Source organism: Tachypleus tridentatus, chromosome 3 (genome assembly GCF_004210375.1).
Source record: "Tachypleus tridentatus isolate NWPU-2018 chromosome 3, ASM421037v1, whole genome shotgun sequence".
Lineage (NCBI taxonomy): Eukaryota > Metazoa > Arthropoda > Merostomata > Xiphosura > Limulidae > Tachypleus > Tachypleus tridentatus.
In genome coordinates, this window is record NC_134827.1 from 43,174,591 (window position 1) to 43,191,391 (window position 16,801).

The 16,801-nt window shown below is 35.0% G+C and overlaps 1 protein-coding gene across 2 annotated transcripts in view; it reads right to left on the bottom strand.

Moving 5' to 3' along the window:
- Positions 1-506: 506 nt before the first annotated feature.
- LOC143246776 (dynein regulatory complex protein 1) overlaps positions 507-16,801 on the bottom strand; it is a 99,942-nt gene continuing 83,647 nt past the window's right edge. Inside the window, exons 15-18 of one of the 2 annotated variants that reach the window (XM_076493920.1) lie at positions 11,511-11,668; positions 9,495-9,638; positions 5,777-5,934; positions 507-705 (exon numbers count right to left, since the gene is read on the bottom strand). In XM_076493920.1, the coding sequence (XP_076350035.1) occupies positions 5,832-5,934; positions 9,495-9,638; positions 11,511-11,668 (405 nt within the window). In that variant the 3' untranslated portion in view covers positions 507-705; positions 5,777-5,831. Of the gene's footprint in view, positions 706-4,455; positions 5,935-9,494; positions 9,639-11,510; positions 11,669-16,801 lie in introns of those variants that run through there. The other variant, XM_076493921.1, reaches the window with a different exon arrangement.

Genomic DNA, 16,801 nt, shown 5'->3' on the forward strand with positions numbered 1-16,801 from the left:
TGAGCCTATTATATATACATTTTTTTCTTATGTTGTAGAAATAAAATAATTAACTTCTCCCTTTCTGTTGAAATAATGTTAGAAGTGAAATGTATACCAGTTTCTTGACTCAGTGGTTTCTGTATATGCATTAGGAAGGTCGTGTTGTTTCTCCATGAACTAAGTATGATTAAAATATAATTACTGATGTGGTGCCATGTTAAAACCAAATCTCTACTGCTTTTTGTCTTCTATTTAATGATGGGGATGATACAACGAGTACAAATATAAATTTTGGCAGAGTAGGAGACATTTTCAGTTAAGACAGGTTTATGTTTCCGAGAGGGTGGTTAGTCCTTGATATACATTGCCTTCAGGTGTGGTAGATACAGGTAAGTTTAATACAGTTTAGTTTAGTAGCTGGTGTAACGTAAAGAGACCTAAAGCTCCCTTAAATCATACGTATATGTAAATGTTGTTGGTGTGGTTCATTTTGTATACATATTGAAAATCTGAAACCTAAGATATTACACACAACTTTTTATTTCTAACATTTCAAAGAGCATGAGATAAAGAGGCTGAATTTTATATTGTTGAGAATCAAAACAGAAAACTAATAAATGTTTAAGAGTTAAACATGCTTTTATCAGTTCATAAAGAAGAAATCAAACAACATATTTTTTCCCTATGTTTTTTGAATATTTATCTTGTAGAACATCTCACATTCTGGAAATAGAAAATTACTTTTATAAATGTTTTTTAGCCTCAATTTATAGGTTTTTTTCACTAATAAGTATCTTTAGTACAGACTTTAAGAGAGAGGTTTATTATAAAAGGATCGTGTCAGACATAATAAAACTTCTGTTTAACTTTATGAAACCTCATAAACTAAGTTATATCATTTTTGCAATTCAAAATATGAAGAAATCACACACAATGTCTTTCAAACTCAAGTGGCTCTCAGAGAATAATTAAAAAATCATAAATCTTAAATAATGAACTTTCATGCTGGCTTTTGAACCTCTTATTAGAGGCTTGGTCAGGGAACTGAGCATTTATATTATCCATACAATTGGAGAATGTTTAGAATTTCACATACATGAATGTTCTGATATTATGTTTGTCAAGAATTAAACATATAATCATGCTTATTTCAAAAAAAGACAAATTAATTTATTATTGTACCCTTTAAGAGATTAAAAAATGTCTTAAATGTAATGATGCTTACTTGATGAAACTAATGATGAGATATTTTTATTGCAAATATTCAGTAATAATATTATAATTATTGTAAGCCTCACCTTATGACATAATTACAATCTATGTTCCTATGTCTGGTCATCCTTTATCTCACACTTGTACATTTTAACAACATCCCTACATGCAGTGCAGCTTCCATCATTTATCTCACAGTTGTACATTTTAACAACATCCCTACATGCAGTGCAGCTTCCATCATTTATCTCACAGTTGTACATTTTAACAACATCCCTACAAACAGTGCAGCTTCCATCCTTTATCTCACAGTTGTACATTTTAACAACATCCCTACATGCAGTGCAGCTTCCATCATTTATCTCACAGTTGTACATTTTAACAACATCCCTACATGCAGTGCAGCTTCCATCATTTATCTTACAGTTGTACATTTTAACAACATCCCTACAAACAGTGCAGCTTCCATCATTTATCTCACAGTTGTACATTTTAACAACATCCCTACAAGCAGTGCAGCTTCCATCCTTTATCTCACAGTTGTGTATTTTAACAACATCCCTACAAGCAGTGCAGCTTCCATCCTTTATCTCACAGTTGTGTATTTTAACAACATCCCTACAAGCAGTGCAGCTTCCATCCTTTATCTCACAGTTGTACATTTTAATGACATCCCTACAAACAGTGCAGCTTCCATCATTTATCTCACAGTTGTACATTTTAACAACATCCCTACATGCAGTGTAGCTTCCATCATTTATCTCACAGTTGTACATTTTAACAACATCCCTACATGCAGTACAGCTTCCATCATTATCTCACAGTTGTACATTTTAACAACATCTCTACATGCAGTGCAGCTTCCATCATTTATCTCACAGTTGTGTATTTTAACAACATCCCTACAAGCAGTGCAGCTTCCATCATTTATCTCACAGTTGTACATTTTAACAACATCCCTACAAGCAGTGCAGCTTCCATCATTTATCTCACAGTTGTACATTTTAATAACATCCCTACATGCAGTGTAGCTTCCATCATTTATCTCACAGTTGTACATTTTAACAACATCCCTACAAACAGTGCAGCTTCCATCATTTATCTCACAGTTGTACATTTTAACAACATCCCTACAAGCAGTGCAGCTTCCATCCTTTATCTCACAGTTGTGTATTTTAACAACATCCCTACAAGCAGTGCAGCTTCCATCATTTATCTCACAGTTGTACATTTTAACAACATCCCTACATGCAGTGCAGCTTCCATCATTTATCTCACAGTTGTACATTTTAACAACATCCCTACAAGCAGTACAGCTTCCATCATTTATCTCACAGTTGTACATTTTAACAACATCTCTACATGCAGTGCAGCTTCCATCATTTATCTCACAGTTGTGTATTTTAACAACATCCCTACAAGCAGTGCAGCTTCCATCATTTATCTCACAGTTGTACATTTTAACAACATCCCTACAAGCAGTGCAGCTTCCATCATTTATCTCACAGTTGTACATTTTAACAACATCCCTACATGCAGTGTAGCTTCCATCATTTATCTCACAGTTGTACATTTTAACAACATCCCTACAAGCAGTGCAGCTTCCATCATTTATTTCACAGTTGTAGATTTTAACAACATCCCTACATGCAGTGCAGCTTCCATCATTTATCTCACAGTTGTACATTTTAACAACATCCCTACATGCAGTGCAGCTTCCATCATTTATCTCACAGTTGTACATTTTAACAACATCCCTACATGCAGTGCAGCTTCCATCCCTTATCTTACAGTTGTACATTTTAACAACATCTCTACATGCAGTGCAGCTACCATCATTTATCTCACAGTTGTGTATTTTAACAACATCTCTACATGCAGTGCAGCTTCCATCATTTATCTCACAGTTGTGCATTTTAACAACATCCCTACAAGCAGTGCAGCTTCCATCCTTTATCTCACAGTTGTACATTTTAACAACATCTCTACATGCAGTGCAGCTTCCATCATTTATCTCACAGTTGTGTATTTTAACAACATCTCTACATGCAGTGCAGCTTCCATCATTTATCTCACAGTTGTACATTTTAACAACATCCCTACATGCAGTGCAGCTTCCATCATTTATCTCACAGTTGTGTATTTTAACAACATCTCTACATGCAGTGCAGCTTCCATCATTTATCTCACAGTTGTACATTTTAACAACATCTCTACATGCAGTGCAGCTTCCATCATTTATCTCACAGTTGTGTATTTTAACAACATCCCTACAAGCAGTGCGGCTTCCATCATTTATCTCACGGTTGTGCATTTTAACAACATCCCTACAAACAGTGCGGCTTTCATCCTTTATCTCACAGTTGTACATTTTAACAACATCCCTACATGCAGTGCAGCTTCCATCATTTATCTCACAGTTGTACATTTTAACAACATCCCTACATGCAGTGCAGCTTCCATCATTTATCTCACAGTTGTACATTTTAACATCCCTACATGCAGTGCAGCTTCCATCATTTATCTCACAGTTGTACATTTTAACAACATCCCTACAAACAGTACAGCTTCCATCCTTTATCTCACAGTTGTACTTTTTAACAACATCCCTACAATGCAGTGCAGCTTCCATCATTTATCTCACAGTTGTACATTTTAACAACATCTCTACATGCAGTGCAGCTTCCATCATTTATCTCACAGTTGTACATTTTAACAACATCCCTACAAGCAGTGCAGCTTCCATCCTTTATCTCACAGTTGTACATTTTAACAACATCTCTACATGCAGTGCAGCTTCCATCATTTATCTCACAGTTGTGTATTTTAACAACATCCCTACATGCAGTGCAGCTTCCATCATTTATCTCACAGTTGTACATTTTAACAACATCCCTACATGCAGTGCAGCTTCCATCATTTATCTCACAGTTGTGTATTTTAACAACATCTCTACATGCAGTGCAGCTTCCATCATTTATCTCACAGTTGTACATTTTAACAACATCTCTACATGCAGTGCAGCTTCCATCATTTATCTCACAGTTGTGTATTTTAACAACATCCCTACAAGCAGTGCAGCTTCCATCATTTATCTCACAGTTGTACATTTTAACAACATCCCTACAAACAGTGCAGCTTTCATCCTTTATCTCACAGTTGTACATTTTAACAGCATCCCTACATGCAGTGCAGCTTCCATCATTTATCTCACAGTTGTACATTTTAACAACATCCCTACATGCAGTGCAGCTTCCATCATTTATCTCACAGTTGTACATTTTAACATCCCTACATGCAGTGCAGCTTCCATCATTTATCTCACAGTTGTACATTTTAACAACATCCCTACAAACAGTACAGCTTCCATCCTTTATCTCACAGTTGTACTTTTTAACAACATCCCTACAATGCAGTGCAGCTTCCATCATTTATCTCACAGTTGTACATTTTAACAACATCCCTACAAACAGTGCAGCTTTCATCCTTTATCTCACAGTTGTACATTTTAACAACATCCCTACATGCAGTGCAGCTTCCATCATTTATCTCACAGTTGTACATTTTAACAACATCCCTACAAGCAGTGCAGCTTCCATCCTTTATCTCACAGTTGTACATTTTAACAACATCCCTACATGCAGTGCAGCTTCCATCATTTATCTCACAGTTGTACATTTTAACAACATCCCTACAAACAGTACAGCTTTTATCCTTTATCTCACAATTGTACATTTTAACAACATCCCTACAAACAGTGCAGCTTCCATTGGAAAATACTCCATCACAAGGTTATCATGTTCAAAGTACTTGGTGCTCTTCATAATCAATCTTATCTAAGAGAAAGATCAGCATCCAGAAAGTCAACCTATACTTATTAAAATATCCATATCATGCTGCAGCTGCTTGAGATATGCTAAGTTTGAATTGCTATGTAATGTAGCTTAACCATTTGGTGGGTTTCGATGGGTTATGTATGACTTGTTGCAGGTTTATTCTGGATGATTTTGAAACCCCAAACTGATCCATATTCTTTTGTTTTCTAATGTCATTAAGTATAAGGAATATCCTCATCTAAACATATATTTATGATCTGAATGTATAAATATTTATATTCTCAAAAATAATTACATTTTGGTAGTATCAAAAATGTCATGTGATGATGTGATACATGCTGTTTCACAATAACTTGTCATGTGATGATGTGATACATGCTGTTTCACAATAACTTGTCATGTGATGATGTGATACGTGCTATTTCACAATAACTTCATAATGACTGTGGATGTCACGTGACCTGCTTACTTTTATATTTTCATTTGATTTAATTTAAAGTATTGAACACTTCGATGTTTACCAAGAAAAAAGATGTAGAATGCCAAATATATCTCCATTAACTTGCAGAAGAAAGCCTAACACATGAAGCAACCAAAATTGTTATGTCTGTAATGTTAACTTCACAAACTTTAACAAAATGTCTTTAATTTGATAATTAAGATCCCTGCACATCTTTAAAACAAATATCTACGTTCAAATGTAGAGCTTTTAACAAAAGTATGTCTATATTTAAAGATAGAATTACCTCTTTAATGAACATAATATGCCTAAACAGGTGTTGAGGGTCTTTGCGACTTGTCTTATGACTTATTTTGATACTCAAGCAAACTTTTCAGCTCCTGATTTTGATATTTCAGTGATAACACCTTGTGGACCAAATTAGCTCGCTGTGTTAGGATTGCACTGAAAGGGAAAAAACATTCACATGTTTATTTACTTTGTTGATCAAATTAACTCACTGTGTTAAGGTTGAACTGAGAGACAGAAAACATTCACATCTTTATTACTTTGCTGACCAGATTAGCTCACTGTGTTAAGGCAGCATTGAAAAAACGAAAACATTCACATATTTATTTACTTTGTTGACCAGATTAGCTCACTGTGTTAAGGTTGAACTGAAAGACAGAAAATATTCATATCTTTATTTACTTTGCTGACCAGATTATCTCACTGTGTTAAGGTTGAACTGAAAGACAGAAAATATTCACATCTTTATTTACTTTGTTGACCAGGTTAGCTCACTGTGTTAAGTCAGCATTGAAAAAACGAAAACATTCACATATTTATTTACTTTGTTGACCAGATTAGCTCACTGTGTTAAGGTTGAACTGAAAGACAGAAAATATTCATATCTTTATTTACTTTGCTGACCAGATTATCTCACTGTGTTAAGGTTGAACTGAAAGACAGAAAATATTCACATCTTTATTTACTTTGTTGACCAGGTTAGCTCACTGTGTTAAGTCAGCATTGAAAAAACGAAAACATTCACATCTTTATTTACTTTGCTGACCAGATTAGCTCACTGTGTTAAGGTTGAACTGAAAGAAAGAAAACATTCACATCTTTATTTACTTTGCTGACCAGATTAGCTCACTGTGTTAAGGTTGAACTGAAAGACAGAAAACATTCACATGTTTATTTACTTTGTTGACCAGATTAACTCACTGTGTTAAGGTTGAACTGAGAGACAGAAAACATTCACATCTTTATTACTTTGCTGACCAGATTAGCTCACTGTGTTAAGGCAGCATTGAAAAAACGAAAACATTCACATATTTATTTACTTTGTTGACCAGATTAGCTCACTGTGTTAAGGTTGAACTGAAAGACAGAAAATATTCACATCTTTATTTACTTTGTTGACCAGGTTAGCTCACTGTGTTAAGTCAGCATTGAAAAAACGAAAACATTCACATCTTTATTTACTTTGCTGACCAGATTAGCTCATTGTGTTAAGGTTGAACTGAAAGAAAGAAAATATTCACATCTTTATTTACTTTGTTGACCAGATTAGCTCACTGTGTTAAGGTTGAACTGAAAGACAGAAAACATTCACATGTTTATTTACTTTGTTGACCAGATTAACTCACTGTGTTAAGGTTGAACTGAGAGACAGAAAACATTCACATCTTTATTACTTTGCTGACCAGATTAGCTCACTGTGTTAAGGCAGCATTGAAAAAACGAAAACATTCACATATTTATTTACTTTGTTGACCAGATTAGCTCACTGTGTTAAGGTTGAACTGAAAGACAGAAAATATTCATATCTTTATTTACTTTGCTGACCAGATTATCTCACTGTGTTAAGGTTGAACTGAAAGACAGAAAATATTCACATCTTTATTTACTTTGTTGACCAGGTTAGCTCACTGTGTTAAGTCAGCATTGAAAAAACGAAAACATTCACATCTTTATTTACTTTGCTGACCAGATTAGCTCACTGTGTTAAGGTTGAACTGAAAGAAAGAAAACATTCACATCTTTATTTACTTTGCTGACCAGATTAGCTCACTGTGTTAAGGTTGAACTGAAAGACAGAAAATATTCACATCTTTATTTACTTTGTTGACCAGATTAGCTCATTGTGTTAAGGTTGAACTGAAAGAAAGAAAATATTCACATCTTTATTTACTTTGTTGACCAGATTAGCTCACTGTGTTAAGGTTGAACTGAAAGACAGAAAATATTCACATCTTTATTTACTTTGTTGACCAGATTAGCTCACTGTGGTAAGGTTGAACTGAAAGAAAGAAAACAGTCACATCTTTATTTACTTTGTTGACCAGATTAGCTCACTGTGTTAAGGCAGCATTGAAAAAACGAAAACATTCACATCTTTATTTACTTTGTTGACCAGATTAGCTCACTGTGTTAAGGTTGAACTGAAAGAAAGAAAACATTCACATCTTTATTTACTTTGCTGACCAGATTAGCTCACTGTGTTAAGGTTGAACTGAAAGACAGAAAATATTCACATCTTTATTTACTTTGTTGACCAGATTAGCTCACTGTGTTAAGGTTGAACTGAAAGAAAGAAAACATTCACATCTTTATTTACTTTGCTGACCGGATTAGCTCACTGTGTTAAGGTTGAACTGAAAGACAGAAAATATTCACATCTTTATTTACTTTGTTGACCAGATTAGCTCACTGTGGTAAGGTTGAACTGAAAGACAGAAAATATTCATATCTTTATTTACTTTGTTGACCAGATTAGCTCACTGTGTTAAGGTTGAACTGAAAGACAGAAAACATTCACATCTTTATTTACTTTGCTGACCGGATTAGCTCATTGTGTTATGGTTGCACTAAAAGAAAGAAAATAATTATAGTGAATTATCAGTAGAGTAAAAGTTTCATATAACAGGTTCACTTGATTCTGTTTGTGGACTTGTAAACTATGTCAAGTAGATCCAAGATCATGAGACTGAGACAGGAAAGAAACAAGCAGAACACATAAACTAAATGATACTGATATTAAGTATCTTCATTGATATAGAAGGAAGATTGTCACTGATCTCTAATATGAGATAAATGACCATGTACCTAATGAGAGAAAAGTGTTCAGATCTACATGTCATGAAGGTTGAATGAGAATGGAGTATTTGGTCAGTTAAAAAATCTTTACTTCAGTCTGATGGGTTCAGTTGGTTTTGCTGAGGTGACAGGAGATGTTTGTAGAAATAAAACAAATAATGTACCAGCACAAGTACTATCAGGTAAACCAAACAGTTTCTGTATTATTGATAAAGGATTAACTGACAAGAAAATAATGACCCCAAACTCTCATCCAAACTACAGAGAAATTACTGTACTTTGCAATAGTGTTAGGGCAAACATCAACATTGTATTAATCTTCATACTTAATACAACAGAAACTCAGAGGAAGTGTTTGACTTCAAGAAACAGTTAATATTTTGTGTGCCCTCCTATTGTTTTAATAACTGTAGACAAGTATATCATGCATGGTTGCAACATATTTAATCAAAGTATCCTCTGGGCATTTACTCCAAATATCTGTAATAAGCTCCTATAAAGTTTCTTTGGATGTAATAATCCATGATGATATATATAATTTTCTTTGAATGTAAGTTTTAATTTGTCACATCATTTGATTTATCAAATCTCAACTCTGTTCTAATGTGTTGAGTCTTACATAAGTAATTTTCATCTGTGTTTCATACTGTTACACATGATGTTTCACAATTATAATAATTCATTTTCACCCTAATTACTTGAAATATCCTATGAGGTATTGCTTCCGTCATATAATATTTATATAGTTTTCGATCACACAAATACTGAAACTACACATATACAAAATAATATCTAATCTCTATGATGAAATATAACATTATAAACACGTAAAAATTTCTTCAACATTTTTATTATGCCCACAAAAAATCAACACAGGATAATTCTTAATACACAAGTAGTATAATAACTCAGACACCTACTAGTACCTATCTAAACCCTGTTGTAAGGCTTCCCACAAATGCTGTCGAGTTTCAGAGATTACATTAAGGAATTTATTCCAGTAGATGGCATCACACACTGGATCAGAAACTGGTTTCTTCTTTTTGAGAACTGGATGAACAGAACTAAAACATGAACAATTCCTTTTCTTTAACAAACAGAGAAAATGGTAAATCTTAAGACAACACACATACATTGTTACAACTTACAGTATTACAGGAAATAAATGTTTACATAAACATTAAGCAACACTTCTAATAAAATCAAACCACTATGACACAAAACTGTACTCCATTAAACATTTATTACCTACAATGTTAAATTAAACATTGTGCTAACAACAGTAACTTATCATATCTTCTAATAGCTACAACATTAAGTTAACCATATTACTATCAATAGTACCTTCATCTATCTTTTGGTAGTGCAAACATTAAGTTAACCATGATACCAACAATCGTAACTTCATATATCTTTTGTTAGTGCAAACATTAAGTTAATCATGATATTAACAATAGTAACTTCACGTATCTTTTGGTAGTGCAAACATTAAGCTAACCATGATACTAACAATAGTAACTTCATATATCTTTTGGTAGTGCAAACATTAAGTTAACCACGATACTAACAATAGTAACTTCACTTATGTTTTGGTAGCTACAACATTAAGTTAACCATGATACTAACAACAAAACTTCATATATCGTTTGCTAGCACAAACATTAAGTTAACCATGATACCAACAATAGTAACTTCACATATGTTTTGGTACTGCAAACATTAAGCTAACCATGATACCAACAATAGTAACTTCATATATGTTTTGGTACTGCAAACATTAAGCTAACCATGATACCAACAATAGTAACTTCATATATCTTTTGGTACTGCAAACATTAAGCTAACCATGATACCAACAATAGTAACTTCACATATGTTTTGGTACTGCAAACATTAAGCTAACCATGATACCAACAATAGTAACTTCATATATCTTTTGGTAGTGCAAACATTAAGCTAACCATGATACCAACAATAGTAACTTCACATATGTTTTGGTACTGCAAACATTAAGCTAACCATGATACTAACAATAGTAACTTCATATATCTTTTGGTAGTGCAAACATTAAGTTAACCATGATACTAACAATAGTAACTTCACATATGTTTTGGTAGTGCAAACATTAAGTTAACCATGATACTAACAATAGTAACTTCATATATCTTTTGGTACTGCAAACATTAAGCTAACCATGATACTAACAATAGTAACTTCACATACGTTTTGGTAGTGCAAACATTAAGCTAACCATGATACTAACAATAGTAACTTCACATAACTTTTGTTAGTGCAAACATTAAGTTAACCATGATACTAACAATAGTAACTTCACATATATTTTGGTAGTGCAAACATTAAGTTAACCATGATACTAACAATAGTAACTTCACATATGTTTTGGTAGCTACAACATTAAGTTAACCATGATACTAACAATAGTAACTTCACATACGTTTTGGTAGTGCAAACATTAAGCTAACCATGATACTAACAATAGTAACTTCACATAACTTTTGTTAGTGCAAACATTAAGTTAACCATGATACTAACAATAGTAACTTCACATATGTTTTGGTAGTGCAAACATTAAGCTAACCATGATACTAACAATAGTAACTTCATATATCTTTTGGTAGTGCAAACATTAAGTTATTCATGATACTAACAATAGTAACTTCACATATGTTTTGGTAGCTACAACATTAAGTTAACCATGATACTAACAATAGTAACTTCACATACGTTTTGGTAGGTACAACATTAAGTTAACCACGATACTAACAATAGTAACTTCACATATGTTTTGGTAGCTACAACATTAAGTTAACCATGATACTAACAATAGTAACTTCACATAACTTTTGTTAGTGCAAACATTAAGTTAACCATGATACTAACAATAGTAACTTTTCACATAGTTTTACATTTGTTACCTTCTCGATGAAACATCTGCCATATAGTTTCTAACAGCCAGAAGAACATCTTTAGTTTTCAAGTTTTTTAAATAATTCTTTTCACTTGTCTCTGGAGTCAAAGTCCTGAACTGAGAAACAAGACTAAAGACATCTTCTTCAGTTTTTATTCCCAGCACCTAAATAAAAGTACTGTATTATGTGAGAAACTAAAACTATTTATAATAGATGTCTAACAAAGAGGCTGTTTGAAGGGCCAAGTTTCAGAAACAATGATATCTTTAGAATGTTGAACTATTACCTCTAATTAGAACATTGGAACAACTTGTTATTAATATATGTCTGTAGAGGATACAAGCTTGATGTTTCTTGATGACGAGAAACCCACTTAAAATAAAATATCTCTATAAATGGCTGGTGTGGGTATTAACACTTTTGCTGATAAGAGGAGAACAACGTTTCGATCTTCTCAACCTACAGATGACCTTGGAAGGTCGAAACGTTGTTCTCTCCTTATCAATAAAGGTGTTAATACCCATACCAGCCATTCTGAGATACAAGCTTGATGTTTGTTAACAAATTACAGCACTGAACCAAAACATTACTTATATCCTGAAATAGACATATTAATTGTATTATCAAGTTACTTACACAAGTCAGAAGTTAAACATGAAGGTAATAAATAGTGTAGCTAATTTGACATCACACTTTTACTGAGAATATTCAGTGTCGTAGAAAATAGAAAACGTGTAACTATTAGAGTTAGGTATCCTCTGTGGTGCAAATGTTTAATCCTGATACCATCTCACAAGATTTAGGAAAAGTAGAGAATGTGGGTTACAGTACATGTGCACTAAAGTTTGGAGCTGGTGTGTGTGGCTCAAATATTGAAATGTATTCTGTACACTTTAAACTGTGGATAAGTTGTTACTTTAACAGTCAGTCTCTTAACACTGAAAGTGGGTGTTATGTTACTACTGACTGTTCTATTATGAAACTCTGATCAAAATTAGACATGGTGGGAAACAGCTTTTTCATAAACCCAAATTAACAATGAAAACTATATATGCACAAATAATCCTCATAATAAAAATATATATAACAAATAAACAAATAATAAAAGTTTATACACTAATGAAACATTTATCCATACTGTTAACAAAACCAACATTAGTGAAACAAGATGTTATACGAGGTCTGTTCAAAAAATACGCGGACTGTTTTAATTGCGCGGCTCCAGTTGGTTCCAGGGGAATCCGCTTGGTGTCGCTAGGTTCGCACAGATCAGCTGATTACGACGCCATTTCCCGATTGCAGATATCTTCATTTGTGTATTAGCTACGCGGTTTTAAGTGAAGTGCGATTTTTTCGTTTGGCGGATTTCAGAATGAATGACCTGAAGTAGCAACAACTTGCTGTGAAATTTTGTGTTAAACTTGGAAAATCTGCGACTGAAACTTTTGCTATGCTTAACACAGCTTACGGTGATGTTGCTATGAAGCGTACGGCATGTTTCAAGTGGCATGAATGTTTTAAGGATGGTCGACAGTCCATTGAAGATGATGAGCGTCCTGGACATCCTTCCACATCAACTGATGACCCGCACGTCGACAAAATCAACACCCTGGTGCAAGCAAATCGACGTCTGACTGTCAGGAAGCTTGCTGAAGAGTGTGGGATATCAGTTGGATCTTGTAACAAGATTTTGACCGAAAAATTGAAGATGCACCTTGTTGCTGCGAAATTTGTGCCACGCCTGATGACGGACGAACAAAAAGCCCATCGCGTCCAGGTTTGTCAGGAACTGCTTGATCGTTCAGAAGAAGATGAAAACTTTTTGTCAAGGATCATAACAGTTGATGAATCATGGGTTTATGGTTATGATATTGAAACGAAGGTCCAATCATCCCAGTGGATGGGTGAAACATCCCCCAGACCCAAAAAAGCTCGCCAAGTTCGATCCAAGGTCAAGGTGATGCTGACAGTTTTCTTCGATGCTAAGGGTGTTGTTCACCACGAATACCTCCCCAAAGGCTCCACAGTGAACAAGACTTACTACATTGAAGTTCTGAAACGTCTGAGGGACGCCATCCATCGCAAAAGACCAGAAATGTGGAGGAGTGGCGACTGGTTTTTCCATCACGACAACACTCCAGCCCATTCAGCCCTCAGAACTCGTGAGTTTTTGGCCAAACACTCGATCACTGTTCTTCCCCACCCCCGCCTACTCACCTGACCATGCTCCTTGCGATTTTTTCTTGTTCCCCAAACTCAAAAGACCCTTGAAAGGAAGAAGATTTGAGACGATTCCCAAGATTAAGGCAAATGCGATGAAGGAGCTGGAGGACATTACAAAAGAAGCGTACCAGGACTGTTTCAACAAGTGGAAACACCGTTGGGATAAGTGTGTGCGTTGGGGAGGAGAGTACTTTGAAGGGGTCCCAGACCTGTAACTTCTAAATAAAGTACATTTTGTTTTATGACGTCAGTCCGCATATTTTTTGAACAGACCTCGTAGCTTGCACAAACAACAATACTTGATTATACTACTATTGATGTACGTTTTAGGAAAATAAAAAATGAAAGTTAATATTTCCATAGACCAAAATCGTATTTCCAACAGATATTCATTTCTCTCCACATAATGCTTTTCTTTACTTCTGTATATGTGCAACTTTACCTCACCACTAGCCTTATGCTTCTATCTACCTTCACCTGATACAGCTGTGTTGTAACATACAAATGAACATTTGAGAACCCTCCCACATTAGGAGTGCAACATACCTTGCAGCTGACTCCCTCTATACTGTAAAATACCATCACCACTTTGAGATTAGACAAAAGAGATGCATCACTAGTGAGGAGGATGGGTGGGAAGTGAGGTAAGCAGTTATCAGAAATACATCTTCAATGTAGAAAAGTTGAGGAACCAATGCAAAAGTTAGCTGACTGGACACTTTTCAAAAAGTGCTTAAAGAGACCCATGGACTGTGATATCCTAATGTATGCGGTTGCACGTGTGGAAGACAGCACCTCCTCTGTGCCAAGTCTACTCTTTATCTGCTGTAAAGATACATGAAATTGGGTGGAAAAGAAACTTATCCAAATTGTAATTGTTGTCAAACCATAGTAAATGGGCCAATTCCAAACCAAAATTAGTCAGCAGTGGGAATTATTTTTAATACTATTGTAGGAGGAGGTGCCCAACCAACCGCATATATGAGAACCTATGTTGGCTGGCTGGTCCTACACAGATCAAACACCAGACCACACAGGAGCCAACATCTAGGCAACAGTAAGATGGAGAGGAAAGACAGCTGGAAGGTTGGACTTCACGTGGTACATTTGTCCAGTCCAAAACCAGGTATCTGTCTTCTGGTCAATGGCAGAAAGAAAGTACTCACCATCTACATCAGTAGAACACCACCTTCCTTCTTTCAAATTGTTGACATTTAGGAAGAAGCCTCTTTGGTTCACCACTCCAGCAACAAGGCACTAGTAAGTGGTGAGAAGTCCTGTACTCAACTGGAAGAGAAGGGTACCAACATGTTGGGGAATTTGGAGGAATGCACCACTGTAAGATAATGTAACTGGTGTCCATGAGAGATGAACAATAATCCCACACTGCTTTACTCACAATAGTCAGTGAGTTGGTATGGTCTGATGCAGGATGTATTTATGAAGCAAGATAACACAAGGTAACCTCTAGCAGTGTTGTGGAACACCCCATCTCTTCAGTGAGTGTTACAGACCTGTACAGCTTATGGTGCAGAATTAAAGTTAAATATACTTTGACAGAAACCACTTGTCACAAAGTAGGATCCAAAGAAATAGAAAGGGGACACTATAAAGAATAAAATTGAAGTAAAAATTTACCTTTTCAGAGCCAATATAGGGCATGAAGAATAGCTATAAACAGTAAGAGATAAATAGATGAAGAAGAGATGGTCAAACAATGAAGGTAGTGCACAATAAGTGTGAAGTGTAGTCCACACATCAGCTTGCATGATGCCCTCTAACAGATGACAGAAGTGAAAGGCTAGAGAAACAAGTGAGATGACAGATCTGGTGAGAAGGTGCAGTACAAATCTTCTGATAACGAAGCATAAGCACACAAATAAGCTGATGAAGCACTAAGTGTGACAGGAGAAAGATTCTCATCAGACGAGAAGTTTCAAAATACAAATTGATGAGGAGAAGAGCTTCTGCTAGCAACATAACTAATAAGAAATACGATGTCCCCTTCATATACTAGCAACATAACAACATAGAGTCTCCAACAGACAAAGAAGTTAATCAAAATAAGAAATATGATGTCCCCTTCATATACTAGCAACATAACAACATAGAGTCTCCAACAGACAAAGAAGTTAATCAAAATAAGAAATATGATGTCCCCTTCATGTATTAGCAACATAACAACATAGAGTCTCCAACAGACAAAGAAGTTAATCAAAATAAGAAATATGAAGTCCCCTTCATGTACTAGCAACATAACAACACAGAGTCTCCAACAGACAAAGAAGTTAATCAAAATAAGAAATATGATGTCCCCTTCATGTATTAGCAACATAACAACACAGAGTCTCCAACAGACACACATAAAGATGGAGTGTAGCTACAGTGGAATAAAAGCTAGAAAACTGAGGTTGCCACAAAAAGGATCAGGAAAGTGGGAGAGATATGAGAAGAGATGACTGAAAGTGGTTAAAGAGTAAAAAACACAGCCACACAGAACAGAATACAATAATGAGAAGAATTCAACATGGAATAGTTTGTATAGGAGAAAGAACACATGGTAGAACATTGATGGGAGGATAGTTTGTATAGGAGAAAGAACACATGGTAGAACATTGATGGGAGGATAAGCCTAATGGTAAAGATTGGTCCAATCCTGACCGAAGATATAGAACACATGGTAGAACATTGATGGGAGGATAAGCCTAATGGTAAAGATTGGTCCAATCCTGACCGAAGATATCCATGGTAGAGCTGAAGGATGTGGAACCAGAGAATAGAAGAAGAAAGCTGTGGTTTGGGGTGGGTAGCAAATGCATCTAGAAGAAGGATATCCAGGTAGAAGCATAACCACCAGAATATGTGAGGCAAAAAGAACCATTCTGTAAGAATGAAAGATACAACATAGTTTCTACTGTACTGAGTGTATGGAAATGTTATGACAATAGTTTGAAAACTAACAGTCAGCAAGCTGTTAGAGTTCATTGTATATTTAGTTTAAATAGTTTGAACGCTAACAGTCAGCAAGCTGTTAGAGTTCATTGCATATTTAGTTTAAATAGTTTGAACACTGA